This window comes from Vanessa cardui, chromosome 17, assembly GCF_905220365.1.
Source record: "Vanessa cardui chromosome 17, ilVanCard2.1, whole genome shotgun sequence".
Lineage (NCBI taxonomy): Eukaryota > Metazoa > Arthropoda > Insecta > Lepidoptera > Nymphalidae > Vanessa > Vanessa cardui.
The window spans coordinates 11,659,325-11,677,498 of NC_061139.1; the positions used below are offsets into that span (position 1 = coordinate 11,659,325).

The window sequence follows — 18,174 nt, forward strand, 5'->3', positions numbered from 1 at the left end:
GGATGGCCCACCACCCTATTTTCTTTGAACTATTGTAACCCTATTTGTGAATATTTATGTAAGTTAAATTTTCTTAATAATTTGACTGTTTGATACTGAAGAGGTGGTTTTAATTTGAATTTATGTGGACTCTAATAAATAATTACATTTACAATAAGTCTATTACAGTCTACAATAAGTTTTAAGGCAAACTGGTCAGTTTGCCTCCAAAACTTTGAACTATTTGTTTTAACATCCTCTGAATCCTCTTTAAGTTGAGTTTCTTTCTTATTGTTTTGAAAGTCAGTGTATTTCATTAATAAACAAAAAAAAAATTAATCATTTTTATTGTTTAACTACTTACTAGTCTTAAAATACTTATTTGAATTTTATATCTATGATCTTTTATGTTATATTTTTAACTAGCTGATGAACAATCATTTGATGTTGTTTTTTCTTTCAATTTGCTAAGCATATTTAGCTATGTTTGTGGACCACTCAAGGACTGAATTGAGGATTGTAAGGCTTCCCTGTTTAATAAATGTTGTGAGCTCAGTGGAACATTTCTTTTAAAATTCCTTACTTTTTCTTTCAATACATTCACCTTGTCTACCACAAATAATCTGCATAATACTTTTAGAGCATCTATATAAGGATGAACCTCGACCAAAGAGAGTTAATACTTTATCAAAGAGCAATGATCCATTAAAATCTTTGGATTTGAAACAGCCTAAATAACAATATTTATTTTTATTTATTTATTTAATAATCTAAATATCTTGTAAGCTACTTTTAAAATTTCTCTCTATTGCAGCTATGCATAGTCTAAGCCTTCTAATATATTTTCAGGTGAGGCTTAAAAAATCCTTGGTCTGTTAAAATGATAAGGTTCTACATTAACTTTTAATGTAACAAAACCTTGGGAAGCAGCAAAAGATTGTAATGTTGATTTATAGCTAATTCCCTTCCAAACCTGTGTCAAAATGTTGTAAATGGGTAACTTCATCTAAACATTCCTTAATAGCTACAGAAACAATCTTCTACTCATTACACTATATGTTTATATCCCACGTCTGCAACTTAGTATTAACAGGACAATAGTGTACAAAAATTAACTTGTAATGCACCTCAATTTTATCCACACACTGAGATCCACATTATTATTTACTTGTGAATTTTGAGTTAGTGCCATAATACAATAAGGGCAACTGAGTAATTTAACCTGCCATGTAATCTACCTGATTAACTAGTGAATTAGTTTGCGGGTCCGACCCACTTTGTTAATACTTACATACGTCGCTTATTAGGTGCAATGGACGTCAAGCCTTCCTCATCTTCCGAAGATGTAAAAGAATCACTCTTATCACTGGACACCTCTGATACATGTCGAGACGACCGCTATTCATCCGAAGTTCAAACCAACGGCATTCGACATATCCTTATTCTTACCTTTACCGTTTACGATACTCATTCGTAAACTGTTTAATTTATGCTATGAAAGCACTTTTAAGGTGATTTTTTGTTTAAAAACAAAAAACCCACCTAAAAATCACTATATTAAGTCATTTTTGAACTTTTAAAAGTCAATAGAAAATTTTAAATGTTTACGCGGCAAGATTTACAAACGCTATGATTTAACAAGGTCAGTGGCGCGCAAATTTGAAACAAGATGGCGCGCTCTGCTGTGAGTGAAAGAGAAAGGTAACAAAAAGATGGAAAGAGAGGTAAGATGAACTTGTATTCTATAATTGTTTATGGTAAGATTTATGGATGCTTCTTCAACCAATGCTGTGTGTTTTAGATACACATATAATACAAATTACAAACATAAACAATTCAAACTTCTAACCGTTGAAATTGACAGGTTCTAGACAGATAATAACAAATTGAGATTCTCATTGCATTAGCTTATTTAAAAAAAAAATCCATGGTAAGGTAAAATCTTATCGAAAATGTTATCAATAAAATGTACCTTAATTTAAAATGGAATTATTTAATACAAATTAATTTATTATAAAAAATAAATATTTAATGATATCGATGCCAAGTACATAATTTATTTGAAAATAACATAAAGTAACTATTTAAAAAATTGAAACAAAAAAAAAATATCAATAATGGGTGAATATGTTTTGTCAATCTTTACTATTTTTATTTTATAGAATATTCTATTCTTATTTGCCAAAACTGTATTTTAATAAAGTTTATATATTATAATAAAATAATACGTTTTATGTTTGTAATAAGAATGGTTTATAACACCACTTATCCGAAAAGCAACACACACAGAAAATCTGTTTAGATTTTAAGGGGAATTTCTGTAAAATATTTTAGGACTTGGAAAACTTTTTAAGAAGCAGTAGGCATAAAGGTAGAATTGTCAAGCAGTTATAATTTACCTTTCCTGTTAAATGTCACTGTCAGTAATCGTATAAGCTGAAAGGTTTAAAGTTGAAGGGTTTTAGAATTTTATGTTATTTGTATAGTTTTAACATAACTTTTACCATCTTGCACCTTTTTATACATTTATAATTTACAAATATGAGCAATAGCCGCGTAGAGTTTAATGTTAGTACATAATACTTAATTTATTTCCATTTATATTTTAGTTATGTTTGCCACATAATAAAGTTTCAAATATCTTTCAGAATCCTGAAAACTTGCCCGTCGAAAACGTAACAGTGTGTGTGAGCGATTCTGGTGTCTTACAACTTATTAAAGCTATAGTAAGTGTTTATTTTTTTTTCACATCAATATGAAAGTTTAACATAATTTTATATTTTATTTTATTTGACAAAAAAATACACAACTTTTGAAATACAATAAAATAAATAAAATTACCTTACCTTTTAACTATAACCTTTCTTACATACAATGTTAATTAATGACTTGGTTAAGGAATAATAATTGAGATACTGTTTTTTGTGATTACAGGATCCTTATTGGGTGGAGAAAAGAGATTTGATACTCTATGAAAGACCTCCATCAGGTGCTGAATTACTTTTGGGCGCAGTGGATGCTTGGAAATCTAAAATGGAGATTTATTTAGATAATCTCAAGTGGTTACTTGAGTTAGAACATAATAGGTAGTCAAACACATACATTTTCACAGCTTATTATATATTTTTCAAATGCTTAGAAACTAAACCAATGTATAAATAATTTTATGAATTATTCGCATAAATGTTTAAAACACTTTACTATTATATATAATATTTTAGTATTATTATATGCAATATAATAAGAGAAGCATTATGAAGTGTAGGTGCATGCCAGGTTTTCACTTGTATAAGACTTGCCTTAATGCTTTAGATTTGTTGTTCACTGCCGATATTCAGTCCATGGTCTGAGTCAGGTCAGGTCTGAGTCATTCACTACATTCAAATATCGTAGACATAGGCCTTATGTGCTAGGTGCTAATGAACTTACTATGTAAATGTATTTCATTATAAAGATTTTGTATTTAGAAATTCTTTAAATTATTTGATTCAGCGTGCTTTGTGCTCTAACCGCTGATTAATCTTAATATTTAGCCTTAAATTACCTTTCTTAAAAAATAAATAATCGTTTCAGATTTTGGAGTACCGTATTATACCATCCAATGTGTATGGATATGACAGTATCTTTTATACAAGAAGCAAATCCTCCATACATAGAGCCCCATGATAGTAAAGATGTTCAGAAGTTGTATGAAGAGATAAGAAGATTAGTTCTCGTCATTTTTAGTAGATTAATCACAAATAAAGAGAGTAAGGTGGGTTTTTATTACTTTTAATTATTATTAGGAAGTATGTGTTGGATCTTTATCTGATATTTGACATTAGTGATAGGACTAGGGAGGGGCAGTAGGGGATGTTATTTCTTCTTCTTTAAAAATGGATCTAATTAGTGTTGAGTAAAAGGATAAGGAAAAGAGCTAAGATGGCCCAGTGGTTAGAATGTGTGCATCTTAACCGATGATTTCAGGTTCAAACCCAGGCAAACACCACTGTATATATGTGCTTAATTTGTGTTTATAATTCATCTCATGCTCGGCGGTGAAGGTAAACATTGTGAGGAAACCTGTATGTGTCTAATTTCATCGAAATTCTGTGATGCCACATGTGCATTCCACCAACCCGCATTGGAACAGTGTGGTGGAATATTTTTCAAAACCTCTCCTTAATGGAAGAGGAGGCCTAAGTGGATAATTTACAGGCTGTTACTTTACTATCTTTACTTTTAAAAGGGTAACGATATTTTTATATCTATTATACATCATCACACAAGGGCACACTTATATTAGAAAGAGGTTAAAAATAAAAGTTTTATTTGTTTGTTTGTTTGTTTGTATTCTGTTATATATGTACTAGTGTTCAAATTTATTAAAAAAATTCTCTTATGCACAATTTTTTTTTTTTTTTTTGAAAAAAAAATATTCAGTTCTTCATTTGAAATTTTATATTTTCAGACACAATGGATGACCAAAGAGTATTTGGCAGATCTAATATATGATAACTTTATATTCACAATACCAGTTTTATGGGACTTATGTTTGACATATGGTGCGGACAACTCTAAGCATATATCACATTTGATGAATGCAGTGTTCTCGATACAGCCAAAGTACCAGAATGATGCAGTACAAGCACTAAGATTTGTACAGGAGGTATATATGTATTATAAATGTTCTTTTTTTTAATATTTATATATTACAGCCCAAACCTGTATAATTTATTACTGTAATATCCTGACTGGTAAAACTTATGCTAAAAAATGTTTATTTTATTCCATGGGATTTTCTGTAAGTTTTGATATAAATAGAGACTTGTTTGTAAACTGTTGTGCATAGTAAAATAACGATTTGATAATGTGCATAAAGTATAGTACGACATTAATTAATTCAACTTCATCATCATCATCATCATCAACAGCCTATTTTTGTCCACTGTTGGACATAGGCCTCTCCCAGTGCACGCCACTGTGGTCTTTCTCCGGCTACTCGCATCCAGCTCCTGCCTGCCGCCTTACGTATATCGTCACTCCACCGTGCCTGAGGACGTCCTACACTACGTTTGCCGAGACGCGGTCTCCACTCTAGAACACGTTTTCCCCAACGGTTGTCAGTTCTAAGACAAATATGACCAGCCCACTGCCACTTCAGCTTACTAATCCGGTGGGCTATGTCGATGACTTTGGTTCTTTGACGGATCACCTCATTTCTGATGCGATCCCTCAAAGAAACGCCGAGCATAGCCCTTTCCATAGCACGCTGAGCGACTTTAAGCTGGTGGACCAGCCTTGTCGTGAGTGTCCACGTTTCGGCTCCGTATGTCATGACGGGTAGGACGCACTGATTGAAGACTTTCGTCTTAAGGCACTGTGGGATCGACGATGTTAGGATTCGACGTAACTTCCCAAACGCTGCCCAATCCAGCTGAATTCTTCTATTCACCTCGTCCTCAAGGTTGTTTCTACCTAATCGCAGAGTCTGCCCGAGGTAGACATATTTTTGAACAACTTCGAGAACGGTACCGTGTATCGTAGTCGGTTCCGGTAGAACATGTTCATTGAACATGACCTTGGTTTTATCCAAGTTCATCCGTAGGCCGATACGCATAGAAGAATCAGCCAGCTCGTTCAGCATTTGTTGTAGGTCCTGCAGCGTTTCTGCCACGATGACGATGTCGTCTGCGAATCTCAAGTGAGAGATGTATTCGCCATTGATGTTAATGCCACGTCCTTTCCAGTTCAGCGTCTTGAACATATCCTCCATTGCATTAGTGAACAATTTGGGGGAAATAACGTCCCCTTGTCTCACTCCTCGATGCAATGGTATGGGATTTGTTTGCTGATTCTGTACTCGGACGGACATGGTGGCAGCTTCGTAGAGACATCTCATCACTTGGATGTATCGCCAATCAACTTGGCAACGCTGCAGGGACTCCAGAACAGCCCAGATTTCAACCGAGTCAAAGGCCTTCTCATACTCCACGAATGCAAGACACAGGGGCCGATTATACTCATGGGACTTCTGTATAATCTGCCGCACTGTATGGATGTGGTCTATGGTGCCGTATCCGGTCCGAAACCCGGCCTGCACCGGGGGTTGGAATTCGTCGAATCTTCGCGCAAGACGGTTCGTGATCACTCTTGAAAACAGCTTATAGACGTGGCTCAGTAGGGATATGGGACGATAGTTCTTCAGCAGGGTTTTGTCTCCCTTTTTGAAGAACAGGACGACCACACTCCTACTCCACGCCTCCGGAGTTCTCCCTTCGAAGAGGACAGAGTTAAAAAGCGTCTGAAGTTCCCTAAGTACTGGTTTACCTTCCGCTTTTAATAGCTCTGTGGTAACGCCGTCCTCTCCAGGGGCTTTTCCATTTTTAAGCTGTCCAAGAGCAGTCTCGATTTCGCCAATACTGACTTCAGGCAGGTCTTCGGAGAAATGGCGTGTTAATGTAGCTCTAGGATCCTCATTTTCGGGATCAGGTCGAGATGCATGCGATGCGTATAACCGGCCGTAGAAGTCCTCTACTTCCGAAAGTACTGCCGGCTTAGAAGAAACGACTTCTCCACTTGCTGTGGTCAACTTCGTCAGGTGGCTCCTTCCAAGAGATTGTACGAACACCATTCAACTTATGGTCTATTATTTATATTAGCTGAGACGGCCCAGTTAACCGATGATTTCGGTTTCAAACCCAGGCAAGCACCACTATATATAAGTGCTTAATTTGTGTTTATAATTCATCTCGTGCTCGGCGGTGATAGAAAACCTCGTGAGGAAACCTGCATGTGTCTAATTTCATCGAAAATTCTGGTTCATGTGCATTCACATACACAAAAACCAGCCCGCTTTGGAACAGAATGGTGGAATATGTTCCAAACCCTCTCCTCAATGGAAGAGGAGGCCTTAGCCCAGCAGTGGGTAATTTACAAGCTGTTACTTTTTTTACTACTTACTATGGATTATTCCAAACACAACAGAAAAACGAAATAACGCCGTATTATTGGTCGAGAGCTAATATAGTGTAGGATTTTCACTACGGATTTTCGATAAAATGGCTTTTGAAATTCGCCGAAGTTGTTATTGGAACTTTGAAAGTAAAATTAATGTTGATGTAAGTCATTAATAGTGTTGTATTATGAAGAAATAAACTGTTAGTAGTGCACAATATAACTGATCTATTAGCAAATTGCAAGAAATATGTTAATTTAAAGATTGTTTATAACATCATAATTGCAATAAACTATATTTATAGTCACTTTTATGTCGGATAATAGTTGCCAGCATTTGTAAAGATGATGGTAAGAATTCACAATGAATACCACAAATCTACCAAAGACTAAAGTAAAGCTATATAAAAATATGTATAATATAAATAACCAGTTGTTCTAGGCATTCAAGTACATAATCCTGCAAGTGAATAAAGATTATGAGAGCGAAGAACCTCCGAACCTTCCGGAGACATTTATGGGTTTTGGAGAGATTAAGCGGCCTTCAGGGAACAAGCCCACCGATAAAGTCACATTCAATGTACTCAGAGACTTGGTGATCCACATGCTCGACACAGCGATGACGCTGAGGATATTCGTTGAAGTCTACCCAAAGACTGCTGAAATTATGATGAAGAGTAATTTTGTTTTAAGGTGAGATAGTTGTAGGTGGTAGTTAATATTTTTTACAGCTTCGTTGTTTATTGGTGATGGTGACCACTTACCATCAGGTGGCCTATATGGTCGTCCGCCAACCTATACCATAAAAAAAAATTGGGTATTCTACTATGTTTGAAAAAGTACTTGAAAATGTTGATTTTCTACTAAAAACTTCAAAAAAATATAAAAACTTATAAATCCGCAAAAACGAAGTTACTATTATGGTGACGTAATATTGCTGAAAACAACAATAAGTAAGTAAATATTTCGTGCTTTTTGGTGAAATAATGAATCACAATTGCTATCGTTGGTATCATTGGTACAAAAACTAGCATTGCAACTCTAGAAAAGTTATTTATCAAAGTTTTAGATGATATTGAAACGATTGTTTTTGCCTATATGACGTCACACTTCGTTTTCTAAGTACTAAGTTATTACATAGATATTCAGTTATAGAAATAACTAACTAAATAGGTCTTCAGTAGGTATATAATAAACATGTAAATGATAATTTATTATCATATATCTACAGTTCTTATCATTCCATCTCAGAAGATTATACATTCCAAACAGCTTTTAAATAATAAAAAGGTATAATTAAATTTAATCTCCTTAATTTATATTTCTTCAAAACACTCATGTTTTCAGTATAGTCCAATTATATGAGTATGGAATACCTCAGCTATATGAAAAGCTGATAGAAGTGGGGGACGAGACCAGCGTGACGTACACGGAAGTGGAGGGATATATAGATCTGGCTAGAGCTGAACTGATAGACACTCTGAAGGAAATCCTGGCTGTTTACAAGGATGCTATTTTTAATTGCGAGTGAGTATTCGAATTTTATTTTGAATTTCGAATTAAGGGATGTGTAAAAGGAGGTTTTATGTAATTATATTGATAGATAAGAAAATAAAAATCTAAAATTGACGGTTTCATAATGAATTATGTTATTTCCATATTGAAACTGTTAACGAAAATGGTCCTTATACTTTAATGATAAGGTCGATTATATCATACTTATTTTAATTAATAAATTACAAAGTTCATAGAAAGTTACACAAACCAGTAAAGACAGAAGTTTCTTATATTTGAAATATCTGAATAACTTTTCATAGTAGATGCTTCTGTAATAAAATAAACTATTATTTATTTATTATATAAAAAAAAATTATAAAGTTATCTAAAATAAGTGGTTTTGAATGAGCACTGACACTCATGAAAAATTATATTATAAGTACAGAAGAATTTAAATTAACATCATTTTTGTTTCCATAGAGGCAATATAGCAAGCAGCGTAGAAGCATATCTGTCTGTTATGATGGATGCTCTGTCCGAGCGGTTGCTGATCAAGGACTACCACGCCTGCTACCAGGTCCACGAGGATTTGGAACTGTTGAAACAGGCCTATCCTGATATGTATCCTTTTAAAATATCTCAATAAGAATTCCTACTAAAGGACAAAGTTACCGCTGGGCAAAGATCATCTTCTCGGGTTTGGTGGATATATCTCACAGCACAGGTGACTCAAACTCAAATAAATTTATTCAATATAGAAGCATTACACTTTCTTATTGATGGTCAATTGAAACAGTACCACCGGTTCGGAAAAGAAAATACCCTGACCTGAGAAGAACCGGCGAAAGAAACTCAGCGGGTTTTTTTTTTTGTTGGTTGCCCCATATATTATATAAACAATTTAATAAGAAATAGACTGGACATCCAACAAATGCAAGTGTCCTCAGGATAATGCCTATCATCGCCAAGAGATGTACAGGAGATTAGTTCTAGGTTTAAATTTATCTCACCAAATAAATATTTAAATATACTGTTATAGTAAATATTAAATTTATAATCAAACGAAGTAAGTGTTACGGGTTACTTGTAGGCAACTCTTTTATAGATTTTTGCAGATAAAATCATTTTACAATTCATCAGGATGAATATGGAGTAAATGCAATAATTTTTCTTTTATAATACAATTTACCAACAACTTTAGCTTATATGTATGTCAGTTACAAACTTGTAGCCAGTTAAAAAAAAACACTTCATTATTTAAATAGATAACTATGGACCATATTCGTTTTCTAAATAAAAAAAGTATAATGATATCTCCTTAACTTGCCATCAGAGATACCGTCAAAACGGATTACATTCTCCAAGCAATTTATTCCGACATTGATGATCCGATACCGGAAATAGTTAACGATAACAACAAATTATTAACCAATGGCAACATTGAGGTCATAGACAATGAGCCGGGCCCATCCAGAGACAACGACATACCGGATAATATCAGAGATCAGTCGCTGATATGCGAAGTTAAGGATATCCTACCGCATTTAGGAGATGGGTTTATATTGAAGTGTTTGCAGCATTATGGGTACAACGCTGAACGAGTTATTAATGCTATCTTAGAAGATAATCTAGCGGATTCCCTCCGAGGTAAGTCTTCTGATACAACAACAGCCTGTAAATTTCCCACGGCTAAGCTAAGGTCCCCTCTCCCTTTAAGGAGAAGGTTTGGACCTTATTACACCACGCTATTCAATGTGTGACAGAATTTCTATGAAGTTAGAGACATGCAGGTTCTCTCACGATGTTTTCCTTCACCGCCGATATGAATTATAAACTCAAATTAAGTACATGCGTATTCAGTGGTGCTTGCCTGGGTTTGAACCCGCAATCATCGGTTAAGATGCACGCGTTCTAACCACTGGGCCATCTCGGCTCCTCTTCTGATAAGTGCGCACAAAACCGTATCAGCGTATATTGAGAGAACGATCGTTTCTTGACGTCACTGGTATATGGAGTGTTCGATTTTTTATCTAGATTTTCCTAATCTGACTTTTTTTCTGATCTGGACCAATGCGTCAATTTCACACCTGAATTGTTTTTTTAGTCTTTACTTTACTTACTTACTAAAATACCGTCATATAACATTCCAGGGTTAGATACAAGTCTTCCGATTATACCAGAAGACCCAGTGGACCGGAAATATTTGGAAACTGGTATAGAGAGGTTGAACGTCTTCGACGGAGACCAGTTCGACATCATGACCAGAGATGACGTGGATCTCTCGAAGATACACATTGGTAAGAAGAAGGAGAAGTACAAAGATCTGAAGGACATGCTCGATGACAAGACGGAGATTAAAAACAGAGCAGATATATACAGCAAATATAAGTGAGTTATATATTTGTTATTAATTTTGGTAATGTGCAAATATTGTAACTTTGCCGGTGCGAAGCTTGTGCGTGTGTGCAGTTATGATAACAGTAATGTTTCAATGTATGCGTGTATTCTATTGTCCATTTTAGATTGAAGGTAAAAAGGTACGCAAATCCTAGATTTATGTCCACGGTTTGTAAACAGCTCAACTTTATTTTACACTGTGGCGTAGCTATCGTAGGGCAGGTGGTGCAGTGCACCAGGGCCCCGGAGTTCAGGGGGGCCTCTAAACTAAACCTTAGGCTTCTGAAGTTAGAAAGACAAGATTTCTTATTTGGTATCTATAATTTTAAAGCGTAATTATTAGTTTAAGAGGGATGGGAAAGAGGGGGTTGGGGCCCGATTCTTTTTCTATTCACCGGGGCCCTTCCTCACCTAGCTACGCCACTGATTGTACACTATTAATGGTTCTGGATTATGTTTAGCTTTATTTATAATTCAAGACTATACCGTTTAACAAGTTTAACTCAATTTAATTCTACTTTCAAAATTACGATACAGCTTCGTCGACATTTAAAACGTATTTATTTCACAAAGACATAAGAATACCATAGACTATTTGTCCACTCGACTTCTGACATCGTGTCAATTGGATGTCTGGAATGAATGAATGAATGAATGAATGATGAATCTGGAAATGTTACTATACTCCAGCCAAATTCGAAGTGGAATGTTTAATAACAAAGCGTTGCTTAGCAACCAACGTCAGGCAGATGCTCAAAACCTTTTTAGAAATATGTACAACAATTATTTTTGATGTTAATAAAAATTAAATTTGATGATTAATAATAAAATATTTGCGCATTCTTGGTTATAATTATAATACTTATGATCATCTGGAATAATGTAGATCTCAAAAATAATACAATTTTAAAATGATATCAGAAATTACCTCGTAGTTATATAATTCGCTTTATTAACTTTATCTATCGCCTTCCAAACGACAGGACTCATTAAGATTAATTTGAAACAGTGATTTTAGCCAAAACAAGATATCTTTTTTTTAATCTATGTGTAATGAAACGTTGTGTGTTATGTTAACATTCTTAACCTGTTATGGTTATACTACCATTATAATACGACTAAAAATATACTCCACCAATTACGAAGAGCCTGTATCGCTATTATATACCTTTCTAAATCTGCCAATTGCTTAAAAAACACTCCAAATGTTACAAACCTGCGATTTCTTTACGTCAGTATTAAAATATAGGGTTGTTAGTTTTGTAGTAATATTATAGTGGTAATTAAAAATTTTTAAACTTTTATTTTAAGCTAATTTTAATATAAATTACGTATTGACCGGCTAAATAAAATTTTTGGATTCTGTATTAAATTAAAATTTTTGTGTTTAAACAGGAAATTGTGTTATAATGAATATAGTTGTAATTATAATAATTATTATTTTTTATTAAGAGTGTATCAACCCTCATTATGATGACACATGGTTTGTTTACTAAAATTCCAGATCGAATGTGGCTGGAGTATAGTTTGGCTCTTGTCCTCTAGCAGTTGGTTATAGGTGATATGTCTATTGTTTAGTGTTTCTTATATTTTTTTTTATGTTTGCCTGACGCAATATTTCCAAACATGAATTTACTAACGAAAAGAAATGTTGAACAGTTTGGTCTGCGACGAAGAGGCGATGTACTCGGACGAGTACGACGACACGTACGACTCGGACGGCGTGGCGCCCGCCGCCGACGCCGCCGACGACGCGCGACGACCGTTCGTCACGCCGCGAGCGCTGCGCACGCAGCGGGACGAGCGCGTGAGTAGCCACGCGGGGCCCGAGCCGAGGCCCCAGGGGGCTAACATTATGCAAATATAGATTCAAATTTTTTTGTTGTCAATTTTTTTTTTAATTTGTTGATGGTACTCTCGTAATCTATATCATGAAAGTACCATCAACATATTAAAAAAAATGTCAACAAAAAAATGAGAATAACATCATAATTATGAATAAAATTGCAATGCTAAATGTATATTTTTGAAAGTTAAATAAGAGTAAGTGCATAGCCTAGCGACATCGATAATGATAATCCAGCCCTGATCACTGGGAGATATATTATGGTTGACATTTAGTTTAGTAGTTCTGTACCACTCTGGTTATTGATTTTCTAGTGCATTTAAAACATTAGGATGTAATAATAATCCTTATTCTCAGGAGGAGTCAGAAGAGTCGGAAGAAGAAGAAGAGGAAGCACCGAGTAGAAGTAAGATGAACTTCTGCGTGAATCCGGAAGAGTTGCGCGCGCGCAGGGAGGCCAACGCGCACGCGCGACGCGGACGCGGGGCGCGTGCGCCGCCCGCCAGGTGAGGGCATTGGGAGTCAGTACAGCTGACTGGAGTTTTGACAGCTGTCAGTTATGAGTTGGAAGTTAGACGTATAATTTGTTTTCAGATATAGTTTTTACTTTGCCTCATTAAATTCATGCCTTTCCATATACTTAAAAAAAGTTCCAAATATGAATTTCCTTAAATGGTTATAATGTATTTTCTTAAATAAATTAGAAATATTAACTAACTTTATCCGTTAACAAAAGCTATTTAATATTTTTTTTATTAAAATCATATATCATATATACAATACAAAATGTTTAAAATTAATTTTCGTTCCAGGAATGTTGACGTAGTCGGTAAACCTAAGGGTCAAGGTCAGGAGAAAGAAACCCTCTTGAACCGGGATAAAAAGGAAAAACACAAATCTTCTCGAGGCAACCACAATAGGCGACAAGGCGCCCAGTGGAAGAGGAGTCAGGGCATGATGCCGTCGTAGTGTTGCCAGCTGATAAAATGTATTGCCAGTGTAAAAATATATTTGTAATATAAAATTATGTTTATTTATCTATTTATTTGTTTTACAGGAATTAAATTATATTGTTATTTTCTTTGTTTATTGTGACCATCTATAATGTAATTTAAGACGGTGGAATGATAAAAGTACGAATTCTCCGAAATAATATCAATCCAAAGTTATTTATAACCCCATCCAAAGATCAGGACAATACTGACCCATGTGTCCAAATATACCTTTAAAGGGCGGATCAATAAGCTCAAAACTTTCGCAAAAGGAGCTCCTATTATGAGAGTGGCTTAATTTAATTTAATCATGTAAAATTACAATTCATAAAGTACTCAAACTCGTAAATTTCGATGAAATTAGACACATGCAGGTTTCCTCACGCCGATCTATGATTGATTACGACATGTACGCCGAGCACGAGATGAATTATAAACACAAATTAAGCACATATATATAGTGGTGCTTGCCTGGGTTTGAACCCGCAATCAGTTCTCATGAGTCGAGATGGCCCAGTGGTTAGAACGCGTGCATCTTAACCGATGATTGCGGGTTCAAACCCAGGCAAGCATCGCTGATTTATGTGCTTAATTTGTCTTTATAATTCATCTCGTACTCGGCGGTGAAGGAAAACATCGTGAGGAAACCTGCATGTGACAAATTTCATTGAAATTCTGCCACATGTGTATTCCACGAACCCGCATTGGAACAGCGTGGTGGAATATGTTCCATACCTTCTCAAAAAGAGAGAGGAGGCCTTTAGCCCAGCAGATGTGTACTGTATTGACAAACAAAAGTAGTTACGTGATAAAACTTTTTAATATGTATAGAGCTAGGTCAAAAATTCACAAACATTTAAATTGACGAAAATTTAATTTATAATGTGTTTTATATTGCTTACTTTAGAGATGATTTCATTTTAATCGTTTTAAGCGTGAAGCGATGACAGACAGTTACTTTTCCATTTGTAATATTAGTAAAGATTACTTTTTTCTCACAAGACAATGTCTTCGTTCTTATATTAGTATTTCAGAATATATATTTTACGTTGAAGATAGTTCAACAATACCTAGACTCTCCCAGCTTTCCCTCTTTCCCAGCGGGCACTTTAGGCAAATGCCCAGGTTTCCTTGATCGATACGGGGTCCCAGATCAAATAAAACATCTGCATATTTTCAAAATAAAGATCGATTTTTTCCTGATAGTATAAAGTCAGTAACTAGGTATTACAACGAAGCATTTCTTATTTGCAAATTGAAGTATAATGAAAGTTACTTTGTCTATTCTCACAAAACAGTGTTCTGTCAAAGTCATAGGCGCCCCATTGTCCTAATATGGTCTCCAATAGGTTAAAGACGAGCCTTGCAATACCCCATTTTGCGTGAGGGATACATTCTAGAAACAATAAATTAATACAAAAAAAATACGAATCCATTTTCCGTTCTTCATAACACTTTCATTTTTAATTCCAAAGCTACGCTTTTACGCTCTTATTTCTTTATAGACGGCTATTTTGACGTAAAGTTAATATATGTATGTATCTCCACGTAAACGTAAAAATATGCCTGCCAGCCGAGCTCAACAGGTCAGAACAAACGAAACGAAAGAGATATCCACATAGAACAAAGTCAGACGGGGAATCCCCAATTCTACAATCAGAATGTTTAGAGAAAGCGAGAATTCCCAAGACCAAGCAGTCAATAACATTATACATATTTATACACATCACTTCGCGTTAAGCGAGCCATTTGAACGAGTAATTTGAATTTCACGTTATAGTACAACCGCAAAAAACGGGGGCGACCCCGTTCAGCGGGATATCACTGTAATTATTATGTTTTGCAAAATCGAATCGCAAATACAATTCGAACCAAAAGAAATTCGATTTTATCATCATAAATAAGTGTTGATGGCGATTTTACAAACATAAATAATTTCAAGTGAGTTAGGCAACAAATAACTAAATCATGTTCGAGTAGGATTTTGGTTTTGTGAAATATAGAGCCTTATCATTTTGATTTTGGAATAGATTTTTTCGAAATTAAAAAATGATTCTGATGAAACTAACTGGTATATTATACGAAGTCACCTTAATTCTAATAAAACACAAAGAAAATGATAGTATTTACAATGAAATAGAGCTTAATCGTAGATATGGGAATTTGCTATTAAAATATTTGTTTAAATTATATACCTTCGAATGTTATACAATCACAGAATAGTATAACCTGAATTAGTTTCGTTCTAGTTACTTGGTGGTACCACCAGGTGGTAGTCATCATGTGTTCTACCGCAAGCAACAATGCATTTAGTAATTCTGTAATAAGTATATTTACTATCAGTATTGCCCGTGCTAATTCGGGTCGGGTCAGCTGTCAAAAAATTTAATAAACTGCTGAATTTCTTTCACTTTTATCAAGGCAAGATATTTTCCTTTCCGAACCGGAAGGAAGTTTTTTTGATAATCATTGGCTTATGTGTATACTGGTTTGTGAGTAGGAGGCTCACCTGATGGGAAGCGATCACCAACGCCCATGGACATCTGCAACACAGGGGGGCTTGCAGGTGCGTTGCCGACCTTACAAAGATAATATTGACTAGCAATAAGTAAATGCTTCTAGATTATTTTTTTATTTGATATGATTTTCGTGCAGTTAAAATGTTACGTCGATGACTCAGTCGACATATTCCGTCCATTAACACGTTCACTGCCACCTAAATTTTTCCTATGCTCATAGCGATGCCGCCATACATAATGCCGCGAACACGCTAAGCGTGTCCCCGGCATCGCTAGATAAATTGTATGGACAAGCGTAGCGTGTCCACTGGCACAGGAACAAAAAAATGATTATTTTTTTGTTAAAACGGTCTTTGTTAGTTAATATTTCTTGTATTATGCAATAATTAAGGTGTTTAGAATAATGTTGTCAGTGTTTTATCCTGGAATTATGACAAAAAACCGCTTTTATGGTAAGTAAACATCATAATGTAATCAGTGGTTGTAAAACTTTTTAATAAATTCCCACATATCATATTTATATTGGTGTCGAATTTGATATATACTTTTTATCGCGTTATGATTTAGTTCGTATTTCAATAAAAAAATTGTTCATGATATATACTGTTACCTGTTATCTACTGTTGTATCCCTGCAAAGGACGCGGGTCAGTTTGAAAGTAGCAAGGTATAATCAAATAAAATAAAATAGAACTTTCAATACAAATTAAAACAGAGTTTAAATTTCGCTTCATAAAGTGTCCATAAAAATCCACCTTATTTTTTTGTTTTCTCAAATACATACTTATTAATTTCTAAAATCAATTTTTATCTCACTTGTTTCGTTCACTTTCTTATTAGTTGCTAGAAATGTTCAAAGGTCATAGGATATCGATTCGGTGCACATGTCTTGATATAATAATAAAGAACAATTAAATAAGTAATAATTAATAAACAAATAATTAAAAAATAATCAAGCTTCTTGTAAGATAAACTCGTTTTATTGTTTCATTACTTCAATTCTTGTAACACGAATTTGAAGTTGACATGAGTTTACATTTTTAAGGTAAATCAGCCTTATTTAGTGTTTAATTTTATATATTTGGTGTATGTATGTGGTAGTTAATGATTAATCGAACTAACATATAGGTACTTGTAATACATAATCAGTATCAACATAACACAAAGTAAGACAATTTTGTATAAACTTTGTCATTAAATAGGAATGGCAGAATTACGGCTTATATAGTTTTCAACCGACTTCCAAAAGGAGGAGGTTATCAATTCGATTCAATAACTATAACTACATTATATAATCGTAAATCGACTTTTAAGTAGTCTAATATTTTTCATTTCATTAAACTTAGGAAGACTCTAAAAAATATGTTGAATACGCAATTATTTTTATTACTTTTTCGTGCATATTAATTTGTTTTAAAATAGTGTTTTGTTTGAAGTCGGTTTTTCTTTTTGTTAAAATTTTTATTTATACTACAAAGGTGTATAAATTTTTATAATAATAGATATTTGTACAAAAAAAAAATGTAACAAAGTTCCGCAAATTTGAGAAAACAAAATTAGTTTAATTTTCAACAAATTGGTAATAAGCCATAAATAAAATGTGGTTTGTTGAAAAAACAGTTTGACAATCTATGATTATCCTTAATAAGTGAACAAGCCTAGCGTGTCGCCGGCATTACGAAAGACATTTTTTTGTAAAATAAAAAAAATATATTATTTTTAACGGGCCACTTAAAAACTCAGTAGCTTATCGCTTGAAGATTGCACACAATTAGTTTGAATGAATAATTTAGCCTAGTTTTTAAGATATCACTGAAATTCTTAGAACAAGCCTAGCGTGTTCGCGGCGTGGCTATAGAAATTCGCATGAACACGCTAGGCGTGTCGCTGGCACTGAACGTGTTAAGTCATTCAAAATCAAAAATCAAAATCAAAATAAACTTTATTCAAGTAGGCTTTTATAAGCACTTTTGAATCGTCATTTTACAATTAAGTGAAGCTACCACCGG

The 18,174-nt window shown here is 34.3% G+C and overlaps 1 protein-coding gene across 1 annotated transcript; it reads left to right on the forward strand.

The window, feature by feature from the left end:
- The first annotated feature begins 2,394 nt into the window (after positions 1-2,394).
- On the forward strand, positions 2,395-13,733 carry LOC124536913 (activating signal cointegrator 1 complex subunit 2). The gene is made up of 13 exons (XM_047113580.1): positions 2,395-2,547; positions 2,628-2,705; positions 2,914-3,065; positions 3,553-3,733; positions 4,430-4,627; positions 7,358-7,608; positions 8,263-8,442; positions 8,893-9,033; positions 9,746-10,059; positions 10,563-10,800; positions 12,469-12,616; positions 13,013-13,161; positions 13,468-13,733. The coding sequence occupies exons 1-13, from the start codon at positions 2,521-2,523 to the stop codon at positions 13,622-13,624; spliced, it is 2,214 nt and encodes a 737-aa protein (XP_046969536.1). The 5' UTR covers positions 2,395-2,520; the 3' UTR covers positions 13,625-13,733.
- Positions 13,734-18,174: the final 4,441 nt, after the last annotated feature.

Excerpts from the sequence above, each read along its gene's own strand:
- LOC124536913 (XM_047113580.1), top strand. The coding sequence starts at position 2,521 with ATGAGCAATAGCCGCGTAGAGTTTAAT. Across the intron at positions 2,548-2,627 it reads ATAGCCGCGTAGAGTTTAAT|AATCCTGAAAACTTGCCCGT; the intron begins GTTAGTACATAA and ends AATATCTTTCAG. Across the intron at positions 3,066-3,552 it reads CTTGAGTTAGAACATAATAG|ATTTTGGAGTACCGTATTAT; the intron begins GTAGTCAAACAC and ends TAATCGTTTCAG.